The sequence below is a fragment of the Delphinapterus leucas genome, chromosome 8 (genome assembly GCF_059928025.1).
Source record: "Delphinapterus leucas isolate spDelLeu-1000000601 "Yukka" chromosome 8, BTC_Dleu_Yukka2, whole genome shotgun sequence".
In the NCBI taxonomy this organism is placed as follows: Eukaryota; Metazoa; Chordata; class Mammalia; order Artiodactyla; family Monodontidae; genus Delphinapterus; species Delphinapterus leucas.
Window position 1 is genome coordinate 52452990 of NC_143136.1, and position 12401 is coordinate 52465390.

At 38.9% G+C, this 12401-nt stretch overlaps 1 protein-coding gene across 1 annotated transcript; it reads left to right on the forward strand.

Moving 5' to 3' along the window:
• The first annotated feature begins 419 nt into the window (after nucleotides 1-419).
• LOC111171624 (importin-7-like) lies at nucleotides 420-4687 on the forward strand. The gene is given in 7 exon segments (XM_022567182.2): nucleotides 420-937; nucleotides 1015-1349; nucleotides 1731-2390; nucleotides 2393-3516; nucleotides 3519-3620; nucleotides 3622-3826; nucleotides 3829-4687. Coding segments are annotated over 7 exon segments (3123 nt in total). The 5' UTR covers nucleotides 420-458; the 3' UTR covers nucleotides 4047-4687.
• The last annotated feature ends 7714 nt before the right edge of the window (nucleotides 4688-12401 follow it).

Below are 12401 nucleotides of genomic sequence, written 5' to 3' on the forward strand. Positions count from 1 at the left end.
TCATGCTGTGGACATGGATAAGAAAAATGTCTCCTCCCCATAATCTCACCATTTACTTTGGCTCCACCTATGTATCCCTTACAAGAAAACTGGCTAATTTTGTTCTCCAAGACCAGAGAGCCATTGATTTACTTGGGTGGTCTAAGGACACCTACTCTCCTGATGAACATTTCTGGGTGACACTTAGGATTCCAGCTGTCGCTCCGGCCACGTGGGCTGCGGACTGCCCAAGTGGACTACATCTCCCAAAGGGCTCCACGGGCACGCCAACAGGAAGTGGCTGGAGCATCTCCCACCTCCATGCCGAGAAGAAGAGGTTCTATCCGTGGCCTTGGCGCTTCTCTTTCCTTTCGCACCGGTTGCCGCTGCGGAGCATGGCAGGTCCATGTGTGCAGTGAGGGGCGCTATTCCTGGGCCAGTAGCACCCGAGCCCTGGGTTTGACTGCGTCCACCCTGCCATGGACCCCAACACCATTATCGAAGCCCTGCGGGGCACCATGGACCCAGCCCTGCATGAGGCCATGGAGCGCCAGCTCAATGAAGCACACAAGTCTCTGAATTTTGGTTCAACACTGCTTCAGATTACTATGTCAGAACAACTGGATTTACCTGTGAGACAGGCAGGTGTTATCTATTTGAAAAATATGATAACACAGTATTGGCCTGATCGGGAAACGGCACCAGGGGATATATCCCCTTATACTATCCCAGAAGAAGATCGACATTGTATTCGAGAAAATATTGTAGAAGTCATTATCCACTCTCCTGAGCTCATCAGGGTACAGATTACTACATGCATTCATCATATTATCAAACATGATTATCCAAGTCGCTGGACTGCCATTGTGGACAAAATTGGCTTTTACCTTCAGTCTGATAACAGTGCATGTTGGCTAGGAATTCTTCTTTGCCTCTATCAGCTTGTGAAAAATTATGACTACCCATCTTCCTGCTAAGGAAATGTTCCAGCTGTTGCTCCAACCTCTGTCAGAGTGAGTGCCAGTTGTAGTTCTGGTATAAGAAACCAGAGGAACGGAGTCCATTGGTAGGAGCAGTGCAATATTTCCTGCCAGTTCTAAAGGACCGTTTTATCCAGCTTCTTTCTGATCAGTCTGATCAATCTGTCCTCATCCAGAAACAAATTTTCAAGATCTTCTATGCTCTTGTTCAGTATACACTACCACTGGAGCTGATACTGATAAACCAAAAGAACCTGACAGAATGGATAGAAATTTTAACGACTGTTGTGAACAGGGATGTACCTGATGAAACACTTCAAACTGAAGAAGATGACAGACCTAAGTTACCATGGTGGAAATGTAAGAAGTGGGCTTTACATATCTTAGCAAGCCTTTTTTTTTTTAAGCCTTGCGCTCCCTGAAGGTTTTCGGCAAAGCATTTTTCTTTTTTTAAACAGAGAACAGGAGTATTTTTTTATTTTTTTTTAAATTTATTTATTTATTTTTGGCTGCGTTGGGTCTTCATTTCTGTGCGAGGGCTTTCTCTAGTTGTGGCAAGTGGGGGCCACTCTTCATCACGGTGCGCAGGCCTCTCACTATCATGGCCTCTCCTGTTGCGGAGCACAGGCTCCAGACGCACAGGTTCAGTAGCTGGGGCTCACGGGCCTAGTTGCTCCGCGGCATGTGGGATCTTCCCAGACCAGGGCTCGAACCCGTATCCCCTGCATTAGCAGGCAGATTCTCAACCACTGCGCCACCAGGGAAGCCCAGCAAGGCTTTTTGAAAGATATGGAAGCCCTGGCAATGTTTCCAAGGAGTACAATGAATTTGCTGAAGTATTTCTGAAGGCATTTGCTGTTGATGTCCAACAAGTTTTATTGAAGGTGTTATATCAGTACAAGGAGAAGCAATATATGGCTCCTCGAGTTTTACAACAGACATTAAATTATATTAATCAAGGAGTTTCTCATGCTCTCACCCGGAAGAATCTGAAGCCTCATATACAAGGCATTATCCAAGATGTTATTTTTCCATTGATGTGCTATACAGATACTGATGAGGAACTTTGGCAAGAAGACCCCTGTGAATATATACGCATGAAGTTTGATGTGTTTGAGGATTTCATCTCTCCTACCACTGCTGCCCAGACACTTTTGTTTACAGCTTGTAGTAAGAGGAAAGAGGTACTACAAAAGACTATGGGATTTTGCTACCAGATTCTTACAGAACCAAATGCTGATCCTCAAAAAAAAGATGGAGCCCTGCATATGATTGGCTCTTTAGCTGAAATACTTCTGAAGAGAAAGATCTACAAAGATCAGATGGAATATATGTTGCAGAATCATGTATTCCCTCTCTTCAGCAGTGAACTAGGCTACATGAGAGCGAGAGCTTGCTGGGTCCTTCACTATTTTTGTGAAGTGAAGTTCAAAGTGACCAGAACCTGCAAACAGCCCTAGAGCTGACACGAAGATGTCTGATGGATGATAGGAAAATGCCTGTTCAAGTGGAAGCTGCCATTGCACTTCAAGTGCTGATCAGCAATCAAGAGAAAGCTAAAGAATACGTCACACCATTCATCCAACCTGTCATGCAGGCTTTTCTTCATATTATAAGAGAAACAGAAAATGATGATCTTACCAATGTAATTCAGAAAATGATCTGCAAGCATAGTGAAGAAGTTACTCCTATTGCAGTAGAAATGACACAACATTTGGCAATGACATTTAATCAAGTAATCCAGACTGGGCCAGATGAAGAAGGAAGTGATGACAAAGCAGCTACTGCTATGGGAATCCTGAATACCATCGACACACTTCTTAGTGTAGTTGAAGATCACAAAGAAATAACCCAGCAGCTTGAAGGAATCTGCTTACAGGTCACTGGAACTGTTTTACAACAGCATGTCTTAGAATTCTATGAGGAGATCTTCTCTTTAGCACATAGTTTGACATGTCAGCAAGTGTCTCCACAGATGTGGCAGCTACTACCTCTGGTATTTGAGGTTTTTCAGCAAGATGGCTTTGATTACTTTACAGATACGACGCCTCTGCTTCATAATTATGTAACAGTTGATACAGACGTACTTCCGTCTAATACCAAGTACCTTGAAATGATATACAGTATGTGCAAAAAGGTTCTTACAGGAGTTGCAGGAGAAGATGCAGAATGTCATGCAGCAAAATTGTTAGAGGTGATCATTCTGTGGTGCAAAGGGCGTGGCACTGACCAGTGTATTCCCTTGTTCGTGGAAGCAGCATTAGAGAGACTGACAAGAGAGGTGAAGACAAGTGAACTTCGAACAATGTGCCTGCAAGTTGCCATTGCAGCTTTGTATTATAATCCCCACCTACTTCTCAACACCTTAGAAAATTTTCACTTCCCTAATAGTATTGAACCAGTTACAGATCACTTTATTACACAGTGGCTTAATGATGTTGATTGTTTCTTGGGGCTTCATGACAGAGAGATGTGTGTTCTGGGCCTGTGTGCTCTTATTAATATGGAACAAATACCACAAGTTTTAAATCAGGTTTCCGGACAGATTTTGCCAGTTTGTTTTTAATTCGTTTATTCAATGGATTAAAAAGAGCATATGCCTGCCATGCAGAACAGGAGAAAGACAGTGATGGTGATGACGAAGCTGAAGACGATGATGAAATCGGAGGAACCGGGGAGGGATGAAGATGGTATTGATGAAGATGGACAAGAATATCTGGAGATCCTGGCTAAGCAAGCGGGCGAAGAGGGACATGATGAAGACTGGGAAGAAGATGCTGCTGGAGAAACTGCCCTGGAAGGCTATTCCACAAGCACTGATGATGAAGATAACCCTGTTGATGAGTATCAGATACTTAAAGCTATATTTGAACTATACAAAATCGTAATCCCGTGTGGTATCAGGCTCTGACTCATGGTCTTAATGAAGAACAAAGAAAACTGTTACAGGATATAGCAACTCTAGCTGATCAAAGAAGAGCAGCCCATGAATCCAAAATGATTGAGAAGCATGGAGGACACAAAGTCAGTGCTCCAGTTGTGCCAAGTTCTTTCAGTTTGGGAGGCCCGGCACCAGGGATGAATTGAGTTACCACTTTCCTGCAGTGTGATTGTAGTGAAGAGCTTGTGTTCCTCCTAGGAGCGGTTCCAGAACTGGTTCATGTTACCCACTCTAAACTAACTGATCAATAGATGGACAAAAAAACCCCCAGGAGGTGGGACCTGATCATGCAACTTGGCACTGAAAATGAATCCAGAAGAATTTTGGTGGGGGAGGGAGGTAACTTGGGGGGCAGGGAGTATTTTCTTTATTTTTTGAAGAAAGTAAGTTTCTGACTAAAAGTTCAAGTGACACTGTGGAAATCTGAAACAAGAGGGGATGTCATGAAGGCAGCTTTTCTTTTTCCGAGGAAAAAACTGGCATGGGCTACAGGCCTATTTAAAATGTCTCATTTACAGAATAAGCTCAGAGGTAGATGTAATTTTTACACCTATGAGTATTTGTCCGATTTCTGTCTCTTCCTCACAATTGGGTATCTATTCTTTATATGTAAATAAGATAAGGTAATCGATAGCCTTATTCAATCTTCGTCATTTTCATCATCAAAGATTGTTCCTGTGTAGATTATTGGACATTTATTGTAGCACTACATAACTGATTAAAAAAATGTACAAATGAATTAACACTTTCATATTGAAACAAGCCTGCAAGCCTATGTATAAAATAGCAAAATGTTTGCTGTTCATAAAAAGATGGGATGTAATGGGGTGGGGGGCAGGGGTAATTTCAAGTTATTAATTTTAAAATAACTAGCAATTTTGTACCTGGTGACTTTGTGGTGCACTCACCTCTGATAGTGACTTGAATTTGGTATGTTAAAAGGCGTTAATGATATTTCATTGCTGCTAAAAATGGCAACTCCCTCTGTGTCCTGTTTTTTTTTAAAGCTCTCAGTGTACAAGTGGATATTTGGATAGAAGACCTTACTGTAACAAATAGGAAAGATGATATCTGAAGCGTAAATTGGATATAAAATTCTACTCTTAAAGAGTTGATAAAAGAGTATGGCTAAACATCTATATATGCAATCTATTAGAAGAACTTAATTCTGCAAAAAAAAGAACTACCATACAGCCCAGCAATCCCACTACTGGGCATATACCCTGAGAAAACCATAATTCAAAAAGAGTCATGTACCACAATGTTCATTGCAGCTCTATTTACAATAGCCAGGACATGGAAGCAACCTAAGTGTCCATCGACAGATGAATGGATAAAGAAGATGTGGCACATATATACAATGGAATATTACTCAGCCATAAAAAAACGAAACTGAGTTATTTGTAGTGAGGTGGATGGACCTAGAGTCTGTCATACAGAGTGCAGTTAAGTCAGAAAGAGAAAAACAAATACTGTATGCTAACACATATGTATGGAATCTAGGAAAAAAATGGTTCTGAATAACCTAGGGGCAGGACAGGAATAAAGATGCAGACGTAGAGAATGGACTTGAGGACACGGGGAGTGGGAAGGGTAAGCTGAGATGAAGTGAGAGAGTGGCATGGACATATATACACTACCAAATGTAAAACAGATAGCTAGTGGGAAGCAGCTGCATAGCACAGGGAGATCAGCTCGGTGCTTTGTGACCACCTAGAGGGCTGGGATAGGGAGGGTGGGAGGGAGACGCAAGAGGAAGGAGATACGGGGATATGTGTATATGTATAACTGATTCACTTTGTTATAAAGCAGAAACCAACACAACACTGTAAAGCAATTATACTCCAATAAAGGTGTTAAAAAAAAAAAAAAAAAAAGAGAAAAAGATGTCTGCTCTTTGAAAGGCCCTGAGGTGAGAATGAAGACAACCCATAGACTGGGAGAAAATATTTGCAAATCATATATCTTGCTAAAGAATTTGTGTCCAGAAAAAAATGTATATTTAGATATAAATATATCCTAGAAAAAGAATATATTTATTCTCAAAACTCAAAACAAACAACCCGATTAAAAAATGGGCAAAAGATTTGAACAGATACTTCACCAAAAATGATACACATATAGCAAATAAGCACTGAAAAGACACTCAACATCATGTATTGCTAGGGATATAATAGTACACAGCTATTAAAATTAAAATACTGACTATACCAAGTGTTGACGAGGAAGAGGAATAACTACAGCTCTCATACACTGGTGGTGGGAATAACAACAGTACAACCACATTAGAAAGCAGGTTGGCAGCTTCCTAGAAATTTAAACGTATGCCTACCATATGATCCAGCCATTCCATTCCTAGGTATTTACCCAAGATAAATTAAAACACACATCCATACAAAGGTTTATGCAAATGTTCATAGCAGCCTTATTTGTCATAGCCAAAAATTGGAAAGAACTCAAATGCTCATCAGTAAGTGAATGGATAAATGCATTGTGATATATTCATAGGATACCACTATTCAGCAAGAAAAAGGAATGAACTACTGATAAACACGACAACATGGATGAATCACAGAATAATTAGGATGAGTGAAAAAGGCCAGACAAAAAAAAGATGAAAAAAATTTTTGCAAATGGCTGTTTAAATTAACCTTGTCTATCTTTATGTTGTCATATTAAAGCTATAGCCCTGAAACCCTTTAAATACTATAGGAAGATTCCGTACATTATATTAAACCATTCCATTTATATAAAATTCTACATGTAAACCAATGCCTAGTGACAGAAAGCAGATTTTCGGTTGCCTGGGGGACCAGTTAGGGGGTGGGGGAAATTGGAGGAATTAGAAAAGGCATGAGGAAACTTTTGGGATGGTCACTACGTTCACCATTTTGTTTGTGGTGATCATTTCTTGGGCAAATATGTATGTCAAAACTTACCAAATGCTTCATTTTAAATATGTGCAGTTTACTGTATGTCAAGTTATTCCTCAATTAAGCTGTTAGAAAAAGGAGGAGAAGTAGGAGAAGGAGAAGGGAAGAAGGAGAAAATAGATACATGAGCTTAGAGAAGTGGCGTTTGCTAGAGAGAGAAGTTTTGGAAGTCATCAGCGTGTAAATGGTACTTCAGACCCTGGGAATGAATGAAATCACTTAGGGAGAGATTAGTCAGAAAAGAGAAGGGGACCTAGGATGCTGCCATAAGAAACACCAAAATTTAGAAGTTTAGGATGGAGAGGATCATGACACATTCTTTGGTTTTCTTAAATTGTTTAAATCCAACCCATATGAAGTTTAAAGCATCTGATCACCATTTTATTCACTATAGGCTGAACCAATAGGAATGCAGACCCATTTAAGAGAGCTTGTAACTTAACAATTATTGTGTCTTTTTTACTTGCTCCTATTCATTAGTCCATAGCACTTAACATGATTATTGTTGATCTTAATTGACAGAAGTCATCTTTTGTTTTTTCCTTAATGCTATTATTTTAAGCTTTTATTCAAAATTATTATAGTGAAAATATTTCTTATATTTCTATGAAATATGCCAGCATATTTTAAAGATATATCGCATTCTAACTTATTTAATGTTCAGCTAACAACATTATATTTGGCATGTGTCATCAACAGCATACAGAACATAAAGGCATTCACAGAAATGAAAATGCAAACATGGTCATTTATCTTTTTTATAAATTTATTTATTTGTTTTTATCCTTGGCAGTGTCGGGTCTCCATTGTTGTGCGTGGGCTTTCTCTAGTTGCGGCGAGCGGGGGTTACTCTTCCTTGAGGTGCGCGGGCTTCTCATTGTCGTGACTTCTCTTTTTGCAGAGCACGGGCTCTAGGCGCACGGGCTTCAGTAGTTGTGGCTCGTGGGCAGTAGAGCACAGGCTCAGTAGTTGTGGTGCATGGGCTTAGCTGGTCCGTGGCATGTGGGATCTTCCCAGGGCAGGGATCGAACCTGTGTCTCCAGCACCAGCAGGCAGACTCTTAACCACTGCACCACCAGGGAAGCCCAACATTGTCATTTTAATTGATATTTATGATATATGTGTCAGTGTATCCTAAATTAAGTTGATTAGAGTTTTAAAATACGTAAATTTTGTGTTTAAGCTTAATGTAAATTATTTCAAGTGACTAAATTAACTTTGTCCATTTGTTTATTTCTATTTTGTTATTTTAAAGCTAAAGACCTGAAATGTTCTAAATACTCCAGGAGCTTTTTAAATTCTCATATTTATATCAGAAATGGAGTTTTAGTTTCAAAAACCAAAAAATCCAATGCATCTCTTCCCTCAGTCTTCTCTCCATCTCAAACTATTCACTCTGCTTCTTCCTGCCCATTACCAAATATTTCCATCACCGTTTATGCTCGCTGGCTCCACTTCCCATCCTTCTCAGCCAATCAGTCTTCTCAAAATGCTCTCTCAAAGTCCACCATGAAATCACGGTCCCCAGCATCCCTGAGTACTCTTCTAGTCTCCTGTTACTTGAGCTCACTGCAACATTTGAAACTACAGATGGCTCCATTCTTTTCACAACTCCCGTTTTGTTTGTTTGTTTGTTTATTGCTTCTGGGATCCTACCTCCTCTTACTTTGCTGGCTTATCCTTTTCAGTTCCTGAGTTTTTCATTCTCAGCTTAAATTTTGAATTTGCATGCTTCTATTTTCTACCCTTTTCATTCTCTTCCCTCTTCTTGGACAATCCTAGCCCCATCCATCCATGTTTTTCCCTTCAGCCTCCTAAATTATTTGCATTTTCATTTGTTCTCCCTCTTGGAGCCAAAACACCCTTGCCTACTTTAGTTTCTCAGCTAGCTCACACTGGACCTGAAAGACTCAGGTCAAGAAAATATGTAATTCTTAATGGCTTAGAAGCCATATCTGTTCAACAATAAGCAAGCCTGTTAGCAGAGAATAAACCTTACCATAACTATGTTGCAATACTGTGTAAAGTGACAACTAGACAATCAGCTCCAATTCTCAACAGAATTACTTGAGGGGTAGTTTTCGGACAAACAAGCAAACAAAAACAAATATAAACTTGTGGTTGTCAGTTACTGAGGAGTATATAAAAGTTGTAGGAAAAGGCACTCGAAAGTAAAATCTAAGAAAGGGTACGAACTTCCCACTTGGCCCAGAGCCAGGGCTCATTCTACATGAATTTCATCAACATCCTGTCTAGCTGAAAGTAAACCAAAGTAAATTAAGGTATAATTTGCAACCAGAGGATACAGCATTGTGCTGAAGCCTAGAGAGGCTCTGTTCCTAGTGTTTCTGACTCCTCACTGTTCTAGATAAAGCAACTTAAGTGCTACACTTACAGTATAAACCTCTTTGGACCAAACCCAAGATATATCTACAGTGAGGTCCATTTCAGTGTTTAGGGAACCCAGAGGATTTGGAAAGGCTTTATTCTTGTAGGTGCCACTAATGGAAGAATTTGTCTTATTGTCACAAAAGCAAATTTCTCTTCATTTCTAAATCAAATTATTCACTTCATCAAATCTTCATCAAAATCACAGTTTATGAGGAATAGACTGTATATAATTTGTACCCATGTGTTCTATAATCATAGAAAATTAACCTGTATAATCAACTATCTTTTCATTTCTTAGAAATACTTTCTTTGAGTTTTCTAAATAAAATCTGTGTTTGTAGCTGTTATTATCTGAAGTTTAATATGGACCTCAATCTTTTAATGTCCGTCAAAATATTCCATGTGTGCATTTGGTAAAGAAAAAAGGGGCAGGTGTGTGTGTGTGTGTGTGTGTGTGTGTGTGGAGAGAAAGAATATAAAAGAGAGAATGGGATTAAGAGATGATACAGAAATCAAACATTTATTCAAATTAATTTGTATATAAGATAAATGATGTGAGTCATGAAATATTAGAAGTTTTAATACACATAAGATTTTAGTTATGAATTTTTTAAATGCTTATTTTAATGATGTCTACATTCACATGTAAAATCATTTGCATATCGCTCAGTAACACACCTGTTTTTCTTATTTTTTGACTTTTGTGATCATTTTTATACCTGCATCACATGAAAACAGTTAGTGAGCTGTCCACATTAAATTATTTTTAAAACTATTTCTCTCTCAATAGTTCCTCTTACTTATAAAGTAGCAGATAACATCAGTGCATATGTACAGTTAAAAGAAAGACATTCTGTTTATTATTCTTTGATGAAGCTTTACTAGAAATGGGTTATATTCATGTAGTTTGAAGATGAGAACAGAAAATTATAAATCTTAGAGAGGCTGCAAGTATGGAGCTGGCACGTCAATGACATTTATAAAGAACATCATCTTAAACAGCTGTCCATTAATAAGTTTCTGAGCATACTGCTTGGCAGACACATTTATAACACAGGGAAGAGCCCACGAAGGCTTTTATTTCAATTACTGTGACGATTCTCCAGGGTGACTCTTGGTGTCCAGGATGAAAGGCCATTGTAGTTAGTCAATACATTTTCTACTACTGATTTTCTCCACTAATAAGATTGAAGTACATTATTTGTTTTAGGTTTCAAGATCTTAAAAAGGGTAAAGATGTTAGACTTTACAATTAAGCAAAACCCTAAGGTACTGGGGAGGGGTGGGTCCCCTCTGTAGAAACCTGTCTTGTCAAGAGATATTGAGCTGATGACTAATTATCTATACTGACTTGTACCAGAAGGCAACTGACCGCTGCACGTTAATACTGAAAGTAAGCTTCTCAGCAAATCAGCAGATGGAAACTTCCCACAGGATTCTCAGAGCAAGGGCTTTCAGCATGTTTTGATTATTCAAGATGTCTATTCATTAATTTTGAAAAGAACACTGCAACGCCCCCCCCACCCCAAATTTTTTTTCGGAAGAGTTAACTTAAAGCAACAGGAAGTAAAATGTTGATCCTGAGATCACAGGAAGAACATTATCTGACCTACTGCTCTTTAACATACTGTTGATTTTCTTCAAAAAGGATAATAAGAAGGATATTTGCCTTTCCTTATTTATGTATTTCCTTTACACTCTGCCAGTTCACATGATTCAAAGACTTCTGTCCTAAACAAGTGATTGCCAAAGCCCAGCATTATAGAGAAAGAAAACAATTAATTGCTCGTGGATATTTGCAAATGAAGCAACTGACAAAGGATTAATTTCCAAAATTTACAAGCAGCTCATGCAGCTCAATAACAAAAAAACAAACAACCCAATCCAAAAATGGGCAGAAGACCTAAATAGACATTTCTCCAAAGAAGATATACAGACTGCCAACAAACACATGAAAGAATGCTCAACATCATTAATCATTAGAGAAATGCAAATCAAAACTACAATGAGATATCATCTCACACCAGTCAGAATGGCCATCATCAAAAAATCTAGAAACAATAAATGCTGGAGAGGGTGTGGAGAAAAGGGAATACTCTTGCACTGCTGGTGGGAATTTGAATTGGTACAGCCACTATGGAGAACAGTATGGAGGTTCCTTAAAAAACTACAAATAGAACTACCATATGACCCAGCAATCCCAATACTGGGCATATACCCTGAGAAAACCATAATTCAAAAAGAGTCATGTACCAAAATGTTCATTGCACCTCTATTTACAATAGGCCAGAGATGGAAACAACCTAAGTGCCCATCATCGGACGAATGGATAAAGAAGATGTGGCACATATATACAATGGAATATTACTCAGCCATAAAAAGAAACGAAATTGAGCTATTTGTAATGAGGTGGATAGACCTAGAGTCTGTCATACAGAGTGAAGTAAGTCAGAAAGAGAGAGACAAATACCGTATGCTAACACATATATATGGAATTTAAGAAAAAAAAATGTCATGAAGAACCTAGGGGTAAGACGGGAATAAACACAGACCTACTAGAGAACGGACTTGAGGATATGGGGAGGGGGAAGGGTGAGCTGTGACAAAGCGAGAGAGAGGCATGGACATATATACACTACCAAACGTAAGGTAGATAGCTAGTGGGAAGCAGCCGCATAGCACAGGGAGATCAGCTCTGTACTTTGTGACCTCCTGGAGGGGTGGGATAGGGAGGGTGGGAGGGAGGGAGACGTAAGAGAGAAGAGATATGGGAACATATGTATATGTATAACTGATCCACTTTGTTATAAAGCACAAACTAACACACCATTGTAAAGCAATTATACCCCAATAAAGATGTTAAAAAAAAAAAAAAGAAACTCAGAATTCTCACACTGCATTAGTCTATCATTCCCCTACTTCTCCTCTGTACAGTAGGTGCATTTTTTGAGAAAAGGAGAGTTTGGTTTTGTAAATATGTTGATGGGGAGGAAACTACTCAAAGAAAAGCTAAAGCTCAGAAAAATACTCTTAAGATTTCTTTTTCCCAACCTCAGGGTTTAAACATCTTTTTCTCCTCTCGAAAAATAATTTTTGAATAAATTTTAAAATGTCCAAAATGGTTTATGTATTGGTCCAATTTTTTATTGTACTAGGATAACTTTTTTTTTTTTTTTT